Source organism: Sciurus vulgaris (assembly GCF_902686455.1).
Source record: "Sciurus vulgaris genome assembly, chromosome: 7".
Taxonomy (NCBI): domain Eukaryota; kingdom Metazoa; phylum Chordata; class Mammalia; order Rodentia; family Sciuridae; genus Sciurus; species Sciurus vulgaris.
In genome coordinates, this window is record NC_136467.1 from 64932346 (window position 1) to 64952484 (window position 20139).

Here is a 20139-nt window from a genome sequence, read left to right on the forward strand (position 1 = left end):
ATTAAAATCTATATATTTTGAAAAGTACATTCATGATAAAGTCAGAGTACAGAATATAAAATTAAAAATCAAATTTTCCTGATTTTTTTTTTGTAGTTTAGGAATTATCTATACATAATTGTATGAAAAGGCCTCAAGTGACATTATTTTTCATGCTGTTCTGTATAGGTTTTTCTCACCAGTAATATAGTTTGTAACATATCAATCATAAAAATCTACCTTATTCATTTTAATGACTGAATAGTGATCCATTGTATGGTTCACTTTTCTATCTACATCCTCATCCAGCAGTCTTCCTTGCTAATCAAATCAAGTTTCTCAATTCCATTTTAATTAAAGTGCTTAAATAGCTCCTAATTTCTTCCTTGACTTACTGTCACTTTCTTTTTTTTTTTTTTTAATTCTACTCTGCCTTTCACAGTTTCATATCTTTTCTCAGTTTTCTCAGTCTAAAATTATCAAACTATACTTGAATAGTAGGCTTCCATAAGAACTTTAGGGAAGAAAAGCTTTGGATACATAGCAATAGTTATATAAGTGATTGGTTTAAAAACAGAAAAATGGCGGTGAGTAACACAAATTAGAACTTTAAATTTGGAAATAAAACTTCTGGTATATAGGAAGACTCTGAAGTTACTGTACTTTTTTTAAGCCTGTTTTAAGAGGGGTATCTTCGTAAGTTGTTCATGCTGATCTTGAACTCACAATCCTCCCGCCTCAGCCTCCAAATTATTGAGAATTATAGGCATATGCTCCTTTGCCTGACTTTTTTTTTTTTTTTTTTTTTTAATAATAATATCTTCAGGCTGGGGAGATAGCTCAGTCGGTAGAGTGCTTGCCTTGCAAGCACAAGGCCCTGGGTTCGATCCCCAGCACCGCAAAAAACAAAAACAAAAACAAAATTATCTTCAACCTATGATTTTGTTAGAAGTAGATACAATAAGACAAACAACTTCTTCCAGAGATAAAATGAAACCTGTGTAAGTCCGATTATTCTGGAGAAGAAAATGCAGTTGAACGGAAGAAAATGGGCTTTATCAACTTTTTCTTTTTTTAATGTACCTCCTTATAATTGTAATGCTACCAGAAGGAGTGCTACCCAGAGGTGATACTGAGAAAGTTCTAGTAATATTAACCATCACTAATTGGAACATTCTGTGCTGTTTACATGTATTTTCACTATAATCCTATGACATAGACAGTATGTCTTCCATTTTTACAGGTGGGGAATTCAAGGATTAGACTGTATTTTGTCCATGTTCACATAGCTAATAAATAGGTAGAGGTAGTCATCATGAGCCGCAGCTTGTGATCTAAAGTCTAGGTGAAAAGCCATGACCAGAAAAGTTAAAAGGAGAACTGAAAAAGTGTTTGTGACGACATCCATTAAACATGAGTGAGAAAAGGAAAACTAGTGGATTTGTGGAAAAGAAAATTTATGTGTTGGAAATGATGTAGGTAGTTATATACGCTATTTACTCATTAGTGTCGTTTTTACTGTTTGCATCTCCAGTAGGCACCTTGTAGAGCTCTGTCTACAATTGTGTAAAATTTAGAACTGAAAAATCCCATGCATTGAATTCCGATAAAGCTATTAAAGTTTTGGAAACACAGCAAAGCTGTGCTTAGGCCAGTATATTCATTCTCTAAATGTAGGTCAACAGATACCTTATTAACCTTGAGAAGTACCATAAATGGAAATGCCACTTACTCATTTGGCATTTTTTTTAATGCCCACTATGTACAAGATGCTGGTACTGCATGGAAGATGAAAAGATGGATAAATTTGTATTTCTTTCTGTTTTGTGCCTGTTACTTTTTAAACGTAGACTTTATAGAAAAATCTGAATTAAGCTGGGGCGCAGTGGTACATGCCTATAATCCCAACTGCTTAGGAGGCTGAGGCATAGAATCATAAGTTCAAGACCAGCCTCAGCAACTTAACAAGATCCTGTCTCAAAATAAAAAATAAAAAAGGACTGGGATGTAGCGCAGTGATAGGGTACTTGCCTGGTATGTGTGAGGCAAGAAAATAATCTGGATTAATGCATTTTAATTACCTTATTTATACCATTTAAATTAATACCAGCAGACAAAAATCTTTCAAATGTTTGTTGTCCCCTTTTCAGATTTCCTAAATTGTTTGACTTATGTTGTATGGTGAGTAGATTGTTCAAGTAGATAAAAGATATTTACAAAGTGTTTAAAAAAAAAAAAAAAAAATTAAGTAGCTTTGCTGCTGATCATGCCCAGCTTGGGAGGACAGAAACAGGAGGATCTCGAGTTTAGAGCCAGCAAGTTGCACTAAGCAACTTAGTGAGACCCTGTCTCTAAATAAAATACAAAATGGGACTGGGATGTGGCTCAGTGGTTGAGTGCCCCTGAGTTCAATCCCCAGTACCAAAAAACAAAAAAAGCTTGTCTCTTTTATTTTCCAGTGTATCTCATTTTCTTAACTTCATAATGGTAAAATATTCCCCATTATCAAATTAATAGAAAGTAAACTTCTAAATTCATGTGGAAATGATCACACTTTTATGTTGTATCTAAAATTATTTTAATTGTAATCTTCATAATCTAAGAACATATACATACTCCCCCACCCTACCCCAGGGCATAATTTATGCTATTATACTTTCAAGCTGTAGTATGAATCAACCTAAGTTTTAAAAAGAAGATGAACCTCTGAGGTCAGTTAAAATAGCAGCTGGTATTGCTTGTTTGTGTTTCCTTTTCATTTACTTGTTAACTTTAATTAAAACAAATTGCAGTTACTTTTTGAGGGCTCTGATGACTAACTTAGGCTTTAAAGGACTTTAAAGGTTGGGGAATAAAGAGGGAGGAGCAAAAGGGAGAAGGAAGAAACACTGAAGAGAGATTAAAAAAGAAGTTATATTTAGCTTAGAAACAGATGCTCAATTCCAGTTATGGTACCAGTTGTGGCGATTGTAGTAGTAGTTTTGGTCATCTTCTAATAATGGTGTGATAAACTATGTTAGTATAACCAGAAGACAAGTACATTTGACTTTTAAAGTAATCAGGGGTAACAAAGAAATGCACAAAGAAATCGGGTCAATCACTAATAGAACTAATATAACATTCTGAGAACGCTGGGGAAGACCGAAATTGCAAACTGTCAAAAGCTTGAGTCATAATAGCCAATTGTCCTGTTAGAGGTTCGTTGCTTACCTTCTCAGGCTTTCTGGCTTTTCATGAACATAGGAATATTAAGCCTTGCCCTCCCACCAGTATTTTTTTGGGTGCATTATAGTTGTACTAATGGTGGAATTCATAGTTACATATTTGTACATGCAACAGTATAACAGTATCATTTGGCCAATATTATTTCCCATTATTTCACTTTCCTTCCCATCTTCCTTCCCCCAGTACCTTTCCTTTACTCTACTGATCTTCGTTTGATTTCATGAGATCTCCCACCCTTTTCCTTTTTCCTCTCTAGCTCTCCACATAATGAGAAAAAAACATGCAACACCTTGACCTTTGTGAGTTTGGCTTATTTCACTTAAACATAATGTTCTCAAGTTCCATCCATTTTTCCTGCATGACACAATTTCATTTTTCTATGCCTGAATACAACTCCATTGTATATATATATATATACCACCATTTTCTTTATTCATTGCTTCATTGATGCACTTTTCTCAGCTGGTTTCATGGCTGCTGTGAACATGAGTATATATTTATCTCTCTAGTATAATGAATAAAATCTTTAGGGGTAAACATCAAAGAATGGTACAGCTGGGTCATATGATGGTTCCATGCCTGGTCTTTTGAGGAAACTTCAACACTGATTTCCACTAGTGGTTTGTACTAATTTACAGTCCCACCAACAGTATAAATGTGTCCCTTTTCCTCCACACACATTGTTTCCAGCATTTATTAGTGTTTGTATTCTTGATGACTACCATTCTGACTGGAGCAAGAAGAATCTCAGTGTGGTTTTGGTTTGCATTTCCCCAATTGCTAATGATGTTGGACTTTTTACAATATATTTATTAGCAATTTTTTTTTTTTTTTTTTTGAGAAGTGTTCATTTGCCCATTTATTGATTGTTTTTTGGTGTTTACCTTTTTTGAGTTCTTTATATATTCTGGAAATAATTATCTGTCAACAAAAGAGCTAGCAAAAATTTTCTCCATTCTCATTTCACATTCTTGTTTCCTTTGCTGTGCAGAGAAGCTTTTTAATTTGATGCTTATCCCATTTATTAATTCTTGGCATTATTTCCTGAGCTTTAGGGATCCTATTAATCTTGTTGCCTGTTGTGTAACTCTTCTAGGAGTTACATAGTTTCTGGTCTAATTCCTAGGTCTTTGATCTGTTTTGAGTTGACTTTTGTGTAGTGTAAGAGATAAGGATCTAGTCTCTTTTTTTCCCTACATAGGGGTAACCAGTTTTCCTAGCACCTTTTGTTTAAAAGGCTGTCTTTTCTCTAGTATGTTTTTGGCACCTTTATCAAGGATCAGATGACTGTGTGGGTTTGTCTCTGTCTTCCTGTCTGAGTAGGTTTGTCTCTGTCTTCTGTGTAACTGATTCCATTTGTCTATTTTTATGATAATCCTTTCTTTTTTCTTATTTTTTAACAAAAGAGGAAAGGGTCAATCTGGAATGGTTCATTTAAATTAATAAACATTTATTGAATGACTCCTATATGTTAAGCAGGCATACATATTTGCCATGTTGTCATTGGTTTTGAATAGGGTTATATATCAATAATAAAATACAAAGATATTAGACTTGTAGGAATTTTAAAACTTTTTATTAGAAAAGTTTTCAGAATATTTACAGAAAAGCAGGCTAGTGTGATGACCCACTCATACCCATTCCTAGACTGAATAGTTTTTAAACATAGAGCACTGCTCTCCCTTCCCAATTTTCAGTCTGATTATTAAGAAACCAGGTCTACTTCTGACTTTGATTGTTTCTTCAGATATTGTTTATGCCATTTCTTTATCCCCTATAATATCTTTGTTTGGAAGTCCAGTTAGCATCAATTAAACATTTTGATGAGAATATTCATAGGATTCGTGGGACCATAATAATCTAGTTCATTAATACCTCATAATCTGTGGGGATGGTATTTTGGCAACCTTGAATTAGATTTCTCATTAACTTCCAAGGTTTCCTGAATCATTTATTAGGTTTGGCATTATGGCAGTTTTCTAATTCTGTTGTAATATCTGCATTATTAACTGTAATTATAAGGAAAAAAACTTTCTTCATCAGCTGTTACTACTTAGTTACTCTTTTTAAAGGAGTCATTTGGAGGGAGAATAAATTAATTTTATTCATATAATTTTCAAAATAATTATATTTCCAGAGATTAGTAGTAGGGAAAATTATATGTACTTCTGTTTTTACCTTTAAAGCTAAATTGATTAGAGCTTTTTTTTTTTTTTTAGACCACCAAACTCTGACATGAGTATTAATATAAAATTTTCTACTTTTCCTGACCTAAAAATTTATCTCTGGTAGTATATTGATCAGAAATTTAGAGCTTTAATCACATTAATATACCATATAAAGTTTTTGGTGTGTAAAGTTTGAAAATTAAAAACACTTGCATTGTAATTTTTAAACTATGCTTTTAATTTTTTGAAAATAGAAAATCAGTATATTTTTAAAGAAAGAATGTGGGATCAAGGTGGACAGCCTTGGCAGCAGTGGCCCTTGAACCAGCAACAATGGATGCAGTCATTCCAGCACCAACAGGATCCAAGTAAGAAAAAATGGAATTTGGGAAGGAAAATGGGGTGGGTATTTAGAAATGGATAGGTGATAGGTAATAGAATTAGGATTGGTTTATGGAATCATTTTACGATCAGAATCTAATCCTTTCTCATAAACAGTAAGAATTTTTCTTTGAAAGACTTCTCCCTAGGATAGAAAGCTTTATGAAGATTTCACAGTTTTAAAATTGATTTAGTCTTGTTTTTCCAAAGAAAGAGAAAAGCATAAAATTTGTTGCTTTAATAGAGCATACTTCTATTGTTAATTCTGAATCTTACACAATTAGATCAAATACAGCATATGCTGTGCTATATCACTTTAAGATTTCTTTTTACCATGGAATATTTCAAGCATATACAAAGATAGGAGAGTGTAGGGAGCTTCTCTCTCTTCCCTGTATGTTTCTTAACATTTGTTTATGTTATGGCCAAGTTTATGATCTGACTCCATTTCTTTTTTTAATAGCTACATAACATTCTATTGTAGGATTATACTATAATTTAACAAACCCACTTTAGGATCTTTTATTGTTTATAGCTTTTTATTTGTAAAACAATTACCATAATTTTGTATACTTATCATTATTCACTTGTTTAATTTTTTTTTTTTTTTAGTAAAAGAGATAGGTTTACTAGGTCACAGTTGCAGATTTGTAAAGTTACAGATACACATTGCTAAGTTTAACTTCATCCAGATTATGCCAATTTTGAATTTCACTGAAAGTATGTGAGATTGTCTATTTAATCTTTATTAAACTGAGATGTGAAAAAGGTGTGTCTTATTCTTTTTGCTTTATTAATAATATTTGATCTTAAGCTGTCGATATATATATTTGGACAAGAGATGGAGAAGACCTTCAAGATAATGAGGGACAATGAGTTTTGAATAAAGAATGACTATAAAGTTGTTAAGGAAAGTGTATTATGGCCAGAGAAGGGTTAGTTAAATAAGGGCAACCATGAGAGGAGCAGGAATAGATAACCACTAATTCAAGATCTATAAGCTCAAAGATAGGCCTGGGAAGAAGAGTTGTACATGCTAAAGGAAGAAATGGTCAAGTTTGATTACTTTTATGGTGGTTTAAAGAGAGGTGAGGGGAAACTTTTTAAAAAACTTAGTAAAGTAAGATGCAGGGCATTGATGTCCTGAGTTAGTATGAGTAATGGGTTAAGAGAGTTTTTGTGGAGTCCTTTTCAGAAGATAATTAAGTAGCTTATATTGTAGCCTGTATATGGATTAGTTTGTAAGCATCTTTTTGGGTATAACATTCTATAAAATTTTAAAGCTCTATTAAGGAATAACAGATTCTTGTTTTATTAAAGGCACTATTGTTTTAGATCCTAAATTCTGAATACTAAATTCTGTGTTAATTTATGTTAGGCCAGATTGACTGGGCAGCATTGGCTCAGGCTTGGATTGCCCAAAGAGAAGCTTCAGGACAGCAAAGCATAGTAGAACAACCACCAGGAATGATGCCAAATGGACAAGATATGTCTACAATGGAATCTGGTCCAAACAATCATGGGAATTTTCAAGGAGATTCGAACTTTAATAGAATGTGGCAACCAGGTTTGTTGTTTACATTTTCCAAATTTTAGGACTGTTTTTAAAATAAAGTGAAAATTAATGGTAAATTGTTTAATTTACTTAGTTTTATGACTTCTTGAAATTAATGTTCCTTAAAGAATAGGCAGACTCAATTTGATTTGACCTTGACATTTAGTGGTTAAAATTATTCTGTGCTCATTGTGCTGGCATTGTGGCACTCAGTTTGATTCTTTTCTTGGTTCTTCATTCCTAGGCTGACAGGGGCTGGGAACACTCTGGAAACCTCACTTGGCATCTAGGGAAGAGAGCATTCTTTGTCTCTCTGTTGCAACCTCTGGCCTTTTCAGAAGCAGCACTGGCAGAGTACATGTCTAGCCTCTAATTAAAGAAAAATTGTCTCACTATGTGACAGATAAGTCTGTCAAATATGCTCTGCCCCTACCATCCACCCACCTTTTTCTTCCCTTTTTTCTGATAGTGAAGATCTTCCATAAATTTCTATTTTATTTTTTGTTCGTTTTTTTTGTTTTGTTTTGTTTTGTTTTGTTTTTACTTCACAGTATAATTTAGATTCCTTGGCTAATTCCATGTTTTGTATTTACTGTTTTTAATAATCCAAACTATCTATAGAATTTCAGATTTGGGTATGCTGATGGTGAAGTCATATTCCCCTTTCCCTATTAATATTTATTGTTTCTCATATTACTTTAAAGAATGGGAACACAGGAAGGAATTCCCTAACATCATTTTAAAAATAACAAATATTCTAAGTTTTGATATTGCGAGGTGGTTCGTTTATAGCTTTCTTGAAAGTCAAATTTCCCAAGTTTGAAAATGTTTTAGTCCCCAAGTTCAAGTCTATAAATGACTCACCCTGGCATCCCCATCCCCCAGTATTATTCTACTGGCTTTCTTTGTGACCTTAGGCAAGTTATTTAATGTCTGTGTGCCTCAATTTCCCTTCCTTAAATGGGCAAAAATAATACCTGATTTTCCCTACCTCACAGGGATGTTGTGAGGATAAATGTGTTCATGGAAGAAAGAACTTATATAAAATTTTAAGTATTATTTTTATGGTTATTATTATATATGGTTATTATTATAGTATTATTTTATGAACAAGAATAGAAAAATTGAGCAAAAAGTTTCCATGGATTTTTGTTATATTCATTAAAAATAATTTTGGGCATTTGATTTCCATTTATTTAGGGTATGAATTAGAATTAATTTAACTCATCTGAGTTATTTATTAGATAGTAGATAGTTTAGTTCTTTGCCTATTTGTAAGATATACAAAAGAAATTTGACCAAGAAGTCATAAATTGTTTTTTTTTTTTAAATCTGTTTCTCTACTGAAAAATCTAGCTTTCTTGAGATCTTAAATTTGTGTTGATTTTGTTATAACCCCCTGTTGAATGTTTTTATGCCTAAATCCTAAATAGAATGGGGAATGCATCAGCAGCCCCCACACCCCCCTCCAGATCAGCCATGGATGCCACCAACACCAGGCCCAATGGACATTGTTCCTCCTTCTGAAGACAGCAACAGTCAGGACAGTGGGGAATTTGCCCCTGACAACAGGCATATATTTAACCAGAACAATCACAACTTTGGTGGACCACCCGATAATTTTGCAGTGGGGCCAGTGAACCAGTTTGACTATCAGGTGAAAGATATTTTGTTGCTTTAATATCGTAGATGTGCACGTAATCCATTTTTTGGGAGTATCTCATCAAGAATACCTGAGATATGTGTTTCACTTTTCAGAGTTGTACAGATAAGCATGTACAGTGTCTTAGAAAATTTACCAATTCTTGAGTATTAAAATTAGTAGACTTTATTTTCTGACTTTTTTATTTGATTAGGAAAACAGTAAGAATCATTAGGGGAAATTTTGAATAAAATAAATATGTAATTCAATAATTATATGATGCTTTGTTTTTAATTTCAAAGTGATATATTTAAATGTTGAATAAAGTTTAGAAAATACACAGTAGTTGAATACATTATTTATCAATAATAGATTATGCTTAAGACATGAATAATACACATGAACAAGGATCATCTTCCTAACTCTTAGTTCCTTCTGCTATGTAGAATTACGACTTTTTCTAGTGGCTTTTTGTTGTTGTTGTTGTTGTTGTTGTTGTTGTTGTTGTTTTCCCATTCTGACATGACCTGTTAACAGAATTGTACATAATATCCTTTGTAACATCCAGTTCATTCCTAGGGACATAGAACTCTATGGGGAATAGTGTTATTATGTGAGACTTTATTTTCTGTATTTATTTTGCTATGTTCTGCCCATAAATTATACTGCTAGATGACATTTTGAAAGAACTGATTGCAGTTGTTACTTCATAAACTGAACTGTCATGATTTAAAAATTTGAAAAACCCCATATAATATTTCACTAATTTCCAAGGTAAATTTGATGACATATTTACCTTGAGATAGTAATCCTCTAGTTAATATATATTCAGATACTGGTTGTATCCTCACACTTGCAATACATATATGGTGGTTTTGGGGTTGTTTTTTAAAGAAACAGTGACAGAGAACTTCTATTTACCCATTTTACTTGTGAATCCCATGCTAACAAGACAGAGTCCTGTTGGCAGTAGGCCTTTAAAAAAGCCTCTGAAAAATAGCAGAATTGCAAACAAATTTACTGTAATAATTCATTTCGTTCTTTGTTTATACATAAATAGATTCTGCAGGATTATAGAAACAACTTGAGTTCACTAGAAATAGGAAGTTGAAATTGATGAGAAATTTCCTGTATTGATATTAATTTGATGTCTTAGTGCTAGTAAGGTTTCTATACAATTGAAAATAGTGTATCAGCTGAGTTTTAGAAGGCTCGTTACATTTAATAGGCAGAAAATCTTTATCTTTCTTAAGAAAAGTAAGCCTAGGTTCTTGGGGCTTACAGAAATATCGGTGGATATTAGAACCATGGAATTCTTGGATTTGCTGCACACATGGATTTCTACTGTCCCAGTTCATAACACACGTGTGTCCCAGAGAGTATATTTTTTTAAATTGAAGAAAAATAAAATGCAATACTCTTTCAGCATGGGGCTGCTTTTGGTCCACCGCAAGGTGGATTTCATCCTCCTTATTGGCAACCAGGACCTCCAGGACCTCCAGCACCTCCCCAGAATCGAAGAGAAAGGCCATCATCATTCAGGGATCGGCAACGCTCACCTATTGCACTTCCTGTGAAGCAGGAGCCTCCACAAATTGGTAGCTATTTAAGTTTGTTGACATAATTGGCATGATTTCTTTATCACTGTAAAAAGGTGTCTTTGTCTCCTTAAATTGTTTTAATACCTCAGATGTGTTAGAAATTGGTGCTTAAAAACCCTATCATTTTATAATATAAAACCTTAAAATTTTACAAAAGATGCTGATCTAAAATGTAAAAGGTTTTGAATAGTCTTTAAATCTTTACCTTAAGCTCTAGATTTTGTTATTATGTGTAAATTTTTGATGACCGTGGAATCTTCCAATTTTCTTCAGTGTTGATATTTCAGTATATTATGTAGCTCTATGAACAATTCTCCCTATTTAAACCTGACTTTTCTCTGTCTTGGGTCTTTTTTCACTTTCAGTTCATTTGATAAACTATAGCCAGATAAATTTTCCTTTGATTATTTCACTCCAGAAAATTTCAGTTTTTCTTTTTTCAATTTTTAAATAACATTAAAGCCAACTTATTGCCAGTGACAGTTTACATATTTATGCTGCTTTATATCTGGAAAGTTCCAAATCATTTAACATTTAATGAACTAGAACATTTAAGTCTTTCCTTTTTATATTTTAGGAAGATTCTAACTTATGGTTTTTTTCATTTACTGAATGAATTCTTTATTTTTTTTGTTCTAATTAGTTATACATGACAGCAGAACGCATTTCGACTCATTGTACCCAAATGGAGCACAACATTTTATTTCTCTGGTTTTACGCAATGCAGTCACACCATTCGTGCAATTATACGTGTACATAGGGTAATAATGACCATCTCATTCCACCATCTTTCCCACCCCCACACACCCTGCTCCCCTTCCCTCACTACTAAATGAATTCTTGGTGTGAAAATTCAGTTGTGCTTTTGTGTGACTCTGCTCTGCTTTCATATTTTAGGAAACAACTTAGTATAGAATTTCACCCACATCACATTTTATTGACTTTTGTTGTTGTTGTTGTTTTTGTTTTGTGGTGCTGGGGATTGAGCCCAGGGCTTTGTGCATGCAAGGCAAGCACTCTACCAACTGAGCTATATCCCCTGCCTGACTTTTTAACTTTAGGCATATTAATTCATCTCTTTAAGCTTCAGTTTTCTCCCCTATGAAAGAGATCAAATAATAATGGTAATCTGTTCTGACTTTTGTAAGGATTAAATGAGGTGACAGTTCAGTGTGTTTTTTATTGTGCCCTGGCAAATGATAAGTATTTAAACATATTCCATATTACTTTGAAAAATGGTGGTTTTAAAGAAAATGGTGATATTAATGGGTTTTATGTTTTATTTTTACAAAGTTTGTAGAAAACCAAGAAGGAACTCATTTGTTATGATTTTTGCATAACTTGTAAATATATTTTTTTGGTGTAAAACAGATGCAGTAAAACGAAGGACTCTTCCAGCTTGGATTCGTGAAGGTCTTGAAAAAATGGAACGTGAGAAGCAAAAGAAATTAGAAAAAGAAAGAATGGAACAACAACGTTCACAATTGTCCAAAAAAGAAAAGAAGGCTACAGAAGATGCTGAAGGAGGAGATGGCCCTCGCTTACCTCAGAGAAGTAAATTTGTAAGTAGAATCCCCTGATGAGAAACTCCATGTGATAATTTTGTCTGGGTGAAAAATTTGAGATTGATAACCTATAAGAAAATATTAATGTTTCTGACATTACTTGCAGTAAGAATTCAGGGTTTTGGTTTTTTTATGTGTTGTAGAAAAAAGTAGATGAAGGAAAGGAAAACGTTTTATTCCAGAAAGAAATTATCCCATCAGATTATGGATTGGTCTTATCTTTATAAACAAATCTATGTTCTTTCATGATGGTTCAGCTGACTACCCAAAACTACATTAAATGACAATGTCTGCCCTTTTTAATGCGTAAATACTCAGACCTGAGGCTATAATATGTTTCACTATTTTTGACATGAGCACTGAAAATAAGTAGTTTAGGAATTTTTCTATTCAGCAGTAACATGCTCCTAGCTGGCATGACAGCCACATCAGTACGCAGGAGGTAATTCAGGAAATGGGTCTTCCTTTCACCATTTTGTGCTTCAAAAGTAAGTTTCAAGTATAGCAGGATAACTGGATTTTGGTAGGCATTGGTTTTCCTCAAAGGTTTGAGTTAATTTTATTTTTCCCAAAAGACCTCTGCCAAATCTTACAGAGATGTTAAAAAAAGTGGGAAAGAATAAACACCATTAAAATTTACCTGTTCTAAAAGGAAGATCTTTATGTGACACTATGGATCTCCAGATTTCTTTTAGTGTCTAAAAAAAATTAGAGATTGTCCTCCCAAATTCCTTTGTGTTCGTATTGCTTATATTTGTCCCCTGGTTCAAATAGTCTTTCCCTAATAGTATTTAGGTAGCTATCTTGTCTTTTTCTTAATAACATTTCTAGGAGTGACAATGGGATTTTTTGAGGGTTTTTCTTTTCTTTTCTTTTTTTTGACTAAGGGTATGGCATCTGGACACTGAAACCTAAAACCATAAATAGAGACAAACTGCTGGCATTTCCTTAGTCTCAAGCAAACCTAATTTATTATGTATCTGTCTACTGTTAAGTTTCAGGGCAAGCTGAGATCTTGGAACCGACCAGAGATTTTTCATATTAAGTCACATGTTAGGTAAATGGCTTAAATATATAGTTGTAAAAGTTATATTGGCTAATATTGCAATGGTCCATTTATCCAGAATTCTACAAGCCACTCATTTTGGGGCTTCATATATAATGGATATTAATTGAATCTGCCTCTGAGCATGATATTTTTCTGGTTATTTATAAAATAAGGTCAAAACTGACCAAGGAGAAAATTGAAAAACATAATTGACTTTCTAAGCCTCTTTACATTCCTTTGTGGGTTACACTTTAAATTACCAATAAAATCTGTACTACAAAAATGTAATTTAGAGGGGCTAGAAGGGTGCTCAGTAGTAGAACACATATTAGCATCCAGTGTTATCCCAGCACCAAATAAGAAAAACAGTGTAATTCAGAGAACAGTTTCACTTGGATGTTTCTGTTTCATCAACTTTAATTTGAGGTTTTGTATTTTTGATTTTATATTATACACATAAATTTGAACTACTATTTTTATAGGATAGTGATGAGGAAGATGAAGATACTGAAAACATTGAGGCTGCAAGCAGTGGAAAAATCACCAGAAGTCCATCCCCCGTTCCTCAAGAGGAGCACAGTGAACCAGAGATGACTGAAGAAGAGAAAGAATATCAAATGGTAACTTGTTAAGTTTCTTATTATGTACAAGGATTTGTTTGTAATGTTTTAAAATTGATTATCTAAAACATGTAAATGGAGAAATCTGAAATATCTATGAACTATTTCTTCATATATACATAGATTTGCTAGGCAGATTATGTCTACAGAATTCAGATAATATCCCTAGCACTAACACCCTAGAAGAATTCAGATAATACAATTAAATACAAAATCATAGCCTATAAAGTAGTTATTAAGCATTTCTTAATACCAGTGATGTAATTAAACAATGTTTTGCTGGTTGAGACTCAAGAGAACATGTTGGTTTTTTTTGTTTGTTTGTTTGTTTTTAAGATGTAGGTGGGCACAATATCTTTATTTTCTTTATTTACTTTTATGTGATGCCGAGGATTGAACCCAGTGCCTCACAAATTTTAGGCACACTCTACCACCTAGCTACAACCCCAGCCCTAATCTATTATTTTCTAAGTTTATTTTTTTAACAAAAAACAAAAGAAGTACCAAGAAAGATTAGAAGAATTCACAGAAAAATAAGTTTAGGAAGCACTGTGATTGAACAGAGTTAATTAATATTTCTTCACTCAAAGAATTTTTAAAGCCTCTATTATCTTAAAAGTATATTTTCAGTTTGTGAGATTAGAAACATAATATGATGTGCTTCCCATATTGAAAGACCAGAGGCCTTTGAAACATATTTAGATGGTGCTGATTCAGTCTACTCTTATTTTAATAGATGAGTAATTAGAAGCACAGAGAGAGTAGGGGACTAAGAGTCTACATTTCAAACAGTTCTTGGTAGCCAAATCAGTGCTAGAATCTAGCTCTTAGTCCAAACCTAGTATATTCTCCATCTTACATGACATTAACTCTTAAACAGCTGTTATAGTTTAGGAGTACATTATGGTAGTCAAGAATAAAAGGACTTCATCTCACAGTCCTTAACTTTCCTTGTTCCCCACTTTAATATTTTTAACCTAACCTTGGGACAGGACTAAGAAACTGATATTGTACTGCTTACCAGTATTATTAAATGAAAGCATACTTCTTTCATCTTAAAACACCTATAGAAATTTTTAATATGAACTTTTAACTTTTTGTGTCATTCTGGAATAAGAATTCAGTGTCTCTATAAATGAAATTTTTTTAATACCCTATGATTTTGAAATTTTTTTAAAGTTTCAGTGTTTTACAGTAATTTTCAAGATAGACTTTCTTGGAATGGCTGCTCTGGTCTCAAAATGCTTTATAATGTAGCTTTGCTACACATGGTGACATACACTTATAATCCCAGTGACTTGGGAGGCTGAAGCAAGAGTATCACAAGTTGGAGACAAGTCTCTGCAACTTACCAAAACCCTGTCTCAAAATGAAAAATAAAAACGGTGGAGATGTAGCTCAGTGGTAAAGCACTCCTGGGTTCAGTCCTTAGTACCAAGAAGAAAAAAGGGCTTTGAGTTTGAAAATACTAATACAGTAATACAGTTACTATATTACTAATTGCAATAATTAAATAAGAAACCATGTATAAAATATTTTTCCTTAGATGTTGCTGACAAAAATGCTTCTGACTGAAATTCTGTTGGATGTCACAGATGAAGAAATTTATTATGTAGCCAAAGATGCACACCGGAAAGCAACGAAAGGTATATTGTGGGTGTTCTTGGTTTTGTTTTTCTGGGGGAATTTTGGGTTCATTGACTATTTTGGACTTTCGTTGTCCTCTGGATTACTATCAGATATTTAAGTATTCTCTTCATGCATGTTTTTAACTCTTTGGGAAAGATTAGATTCATAAATACCATATTAAAACTTTACAAATATATTTATCTGACCTACCTGAACACAAATTAGCAATCATGCTGTTGTCCTGTAAAATGTATTGTGGCAAGTTTCTGATGTTCAATTTATTTCACCTGATTTTTTTTTTAAGAGATACCATGGTATCAATATATGACTTCTAGTACAATATATTTTAACAGTGAATTTTGAATTACAAATCTTCTGAATTTTGAGTTTTATCAGTTATAATTCTCACAGAAACAAATGATTTCCAGCCCGACCCCTCATGATTTTAGTTAACACTTTAAATACATATTGAAGACAAATTTAAATTATGTGCTGTATCTCAGAAATACAGGTATATTCGTCAACATTTTTCCTAATTATAAACCAATTTCAGCTCACATCAGAATTAAAATTTCAAAGCCAGACATGCTACTGGTTTAAAATGAATGTTATGTTTTTAATGTTTCTTTTCTCCCCAAAAAGCAGCAATAGTAGTAGATTTAACAATACCATAGACTCTCATGACTATGAAATCGTGGCTATTTGTGTTAACATGTTGTTCCTGTTGTTGATGTGATACAAAGCTCCTGCAAAACAGCTGGCACAGTCCAGTGCACTGGCTTCCCTCACTGGACTCGGTAAGTGTTTTCCTTATTTGTGAGAGGGCCTAAAGGGAAAATAATAAAAATCACACTTACCTTGTCTCTCCACATGTTCTGTATTGAAACTGCGCTATTCTTGCTCATTTTATAAAACCTAGGTCTCAGGGTTATATCAGTCTCTAAAAAGCTTACTTTTTTTTGACTAAAGCAGTCACAGTGGGACTATAATAAATGTGATGGTTAATTATAGGTTATTGGGGCAAGTTGAATGGAGGATTTCCTCATTAATTGCTCCAATATGTATATTGTATAAATGTATAATTATATATATAGTTTGTACTTAAAAAGGTCATAATTTAGCCATGATAGTATCTAAGCTCACTTTCAGAATTATTGCATACATACCTTAGGCATTTACCTATCCACTAATGCTTTTAATGGCTTTGACATAAATTGTATTGCAACAAGTCAAGTTTTAACATAGAGAAAAGGGTCTACTTATCATAGGATAACCGCAATGATGTGTTCAGAATTTGCTGTTTGCATGATACATTATCAAGGCTCTAAAACTTGAATTTGCCTTTTCTGCATCTTCATTTCCTAATTTTTGTGAGACAGGAGAGAACTGGGTAAAACCAAATGCCCATGTGGTTTTGTTGTAGTTACTATTTAGATCACTTCAGGGTGGGGAGTAGTTTCAGTATCATACCAGTTTTATACCAATAAGAATTACAGTATTCTAATTTTAGGAAAAAAATACTAAGTATCCTACCTGGGATTCCTAAACTTTGGACAATGAAAGATTTAACTTTAGAAATATTTTCAGAGTCCTCATAAATTTTGTTAAGATAGTTGAATTGATTAAGCTTTAGTGAGACTTCATTACTATCCTGTTCAATGGTTTTGTTGGCCAGTGTGGATAGTGAAACAAAGCCATTATCATGATTCCATAATGCTGAGAAGTAAATATAATACCCCAGAAAGATAAGATACTAAGAAACCATTGTCTTAGTGTTTAATAAATTACTTTAACATTTGAATTTATGCTTCTCCCCACCCCGAATAAGCATATTCTTCCAGGAAAAGGCAATGAAAAAAAATGAGCTTTCTTCTCGGACCTTAAAGTTTTTAATGATAGCATAATTTTTTCATATGATAGACTGAGCTTTATGCACACAGGTGGACTGGGTGGTTACGGATCAGGAGACAGTGAAGATGAGAGGAGCGACAGAGGCTCTGAGTCATCTGACACTGATGATGAAGAATTGCGGCACCGAATCCGGCAAAAACAGGAAGCATTTTGGAGAAAAGAGAAAGAACAACAGCTATTACATGATAAACAGATGGAAGGTATATCGTTTAGATTTATGTAGTTTTTATCCAGTTTTGCAGTATTTCTAAATTTAAAACTTATCAGGATAGAATAAATTGAGGCTAGATAACAAGAATATGTGATATAACTGAAACCAAGGTCACAAATTTTTGGTTGTTTTAGGAGCCATTCATTCCAGTGACTGTAAGCTAATCTCCTTAGGGTACTTTTATCTCTTGTTAAAATTGTTGAAATGAAAAAATAAGATTTTTTTATTTGTAAGACTGTTGACAAATAGGCTGGATATTTAGGGATAATGGAAGAAGACCTAGAAATTTTTTATTTAAAATACTTCACATGAGCACAGTTTTAGAATTTACATAATAATACTAGGAGTGATGAAAGAGAATATTAGAATATCTTATTTGTAAAATGTTACTTGGGCAGTTTTTAAAGATGATTTTTAAGAATTAGCTGCTCAAAATTTTCTACGAAACACTTGCTTACCTTTAAGTTGCTATAACTGAACAAAAGGGAAATCTTTTTTTCCTTCATATGCACCTCCACCTTTTAATACTCTTGCTGACTACCAGAATGGTAGCTAATTAGCAACATGTAGCTATTGAGTATTTGGAATGTGGCTAGCCTACCTTGAGAGGTGCTGTAAGGTATAAAATACATACTAGATTTCAAAGATTGTACATGAAAACAGCAGAATATTCAGTTCTAACATACTGGGTTACTAAAACATTCTAATTAATTCCACCTGATTGTTTTGACCTTTTTAATTTAACTACTAGAAAATTTTGATTTCTTATGTGGTTTGTATCCTAATTCTATTAAACAGTGCTGCTTTATTGTTATATCCTGATTGCTTAAAATTTGGTAGTCTGGAATTTTTTTGTTTTATATTCAACTTTTCATAGTCTTTTTGTCTTTTTCTGTTTCAGAAGAAAAGCAACAAACAGAAAGGGTTGCAAAAGAGATGAATGAATTTATCCATAAAGAGCAAAATAGTTTATCACTGCTAGAAGCAAGAGAAGCAGATGGTGATCTGGTTAATGAAAAGAAAAGAACTCCGAATGAAACTACGTCAGTTTTAGAACCAAAAAAAGAGCATAAAGAAAAAGAGAAACAAGGAAGGAGTAGATCAGGAAGTTCTAGTAGTGGTAGTTCTAGTAGCAATAGCAGAACTAGTAGTACTAGTAGTACTGTCTCTAGTTCTTCTTATAGTTCTAGCTCAGGTAGTAGTCGCACATCTTCTCGGTCTTCTTCTCCTAAACGGAAAAAGAGACATAGTAGGAGTAGATCTCCAACAATTAAAGCTAGACGTAGCAGAAGTAGAAGCTACTCTCGGAGAATTAAAATAGAGAGCAATAGGGCTAGGATAAAGATTAGAGATAGGAGAAGATCTAATAGAAGTAGCCTTGAAAGAGAAAGACGACGAAATCGGAGTCCTTCCCGAGAGAGACGTAGAAGTAGAAGTCGCTCAAGGGATAGACGAACCAGTCGTTCCAGTCGCAGTAGGAGTCGAGATAGGCGTAAAATTGAGGATCAACGTGGAAATCTTAGTGGGAGCAGTCATAAGCATAAAGGTGAGGCTAAAGAACAAGAGAGGAAAAAGGAAAGGAGTCGAAGTGTAGATAAAGATAGGAAAAAGAAAGATAAGGAAAGGGAACGTGAACAGGATAAAAGAAAAGAGAAACAAAAAAGGGAAGAAAAAGATTTCAAGTTCAGTAGTCAGGATGATAGGTTAAAAAGGAAACGAGAAAATGAAAGAACATTCTCTAGGAGTGGTTCTATATCTGTTAAAATCATAAGACATGATTCTAGACAGGATAGTAAGAAGAGTACTACCAAAGATAGTAAAAAGCATTCAGGCTCTGATTCTAGTGGAAGGAGCAGTTCTGAATCTCCAGGAAGTAGCAAAGAAAAGAAGGCTAAGAAGCCTAAACATAGTCGATCGCGATCCATGGAGAAATCTCAAAGGTCTGGTAAGAAGGCAAGCCGCAAACACAAGTCTAAGTCCCGATCAAGGTAGTATACTTTTTAAAGTATTTTGTCTGATTTTTAAAAAAAAAATTTGACTGAATTTATTCAAAGTTGAAAGTGTCCTTTCTCTCTCTCTCTTTTAATAAACTCAGTTTGGTACTTGGTACTTGATAAATGATCATAGTTTTAAATAATGTTAGAAATCCTATTTAATACTATTTATTTTAAATTGCAGATTTTTAATTTCAGACACATTTTTATTTTTAAATTTTGTCTTTTCCCTTTTTTTTTTTTTCCAGATCAACAACCCCTCCCCGTCGTAAGCGCTGAGGAATGATGTGGCAAGAATGCCATGATGTTGTTTTAAAAAATTCCATGAGTTTTAAGGGCTTGTCTCATTATAGAGGCACATTGTGGCTGTGTAGGTGAAACCAGAATCTCTCTTTTTTTTTTTTTTTTTTTTTTAATCTGTAAATAGGTGTACTTTTTCCAAATGCTGCTCCAAGTTACTTAATAGGATTTCTTTGTATTACATTTTTTTCAAAAAATAGTGCATAATAAGACTATAAACATGCCATTCTCTTTCAGCTGTAATGTTCTTAAAATTATTCTCGAATGTACTGTGATGTCAATAAAGCTCTTTAGTTCATTTTTGTTAAAC

At 33.1% G+C, this 20139-nt stretch overlaps 1 protein-coding gene across 1 annotated transcript in view; it reads left to right on the plus strand.

Moving 5' to 3' along the window:
* PNISR (PNN interacting serine and arginine rich protein) overlaps window positions 1-20048 on the plus strand; it is a 25873-nt gene extending 5825 nt beyond the window's left edge. Inside the window, exons 2-12 of the mRNA XM_079148644.1 lie at window positions 5627-5740; window positions 7132-7320; window positions 8742-8965; window positions 10377-10548; window positions 11923-12113; window positions 13647-13784; window positions 15331-15430; window positions 16157-16210; window positions 17354-17524; window positions 18437-19523; window positions 19778-20048. Coding sequence (XP_079004770.1) covers window positions 5653-5740; window positions 7132-7320; window positions 8742-8965; window positions 10377-10548; window positions 11923-12113; window positions 13647-13784; window positions 15331-15430; window positions 16157-16210; window positions 17354-17524; window positions 18437-19523; window positions 19778-19808 — 2445 coding nt within the window. The 5' untranslated portion in view covers window positions 5627-5652 and the 3' untranslated portion in view covers window positions 19809-20048. The remainder of the gene's footprint in view (window positions 1-5626; window positions 5741-7131; window positions 7321-8741; window positions 8966-10376; window positions 10549-11922; window positions 12114-13646; window positions 13785-15330; window positions 15431-16156; window positions 16211-17353; window positions 17525-18436; window positions 19524-19777) is intronic.
* Window positions 20049-20139: the final 91 nt, after the last annotated feature.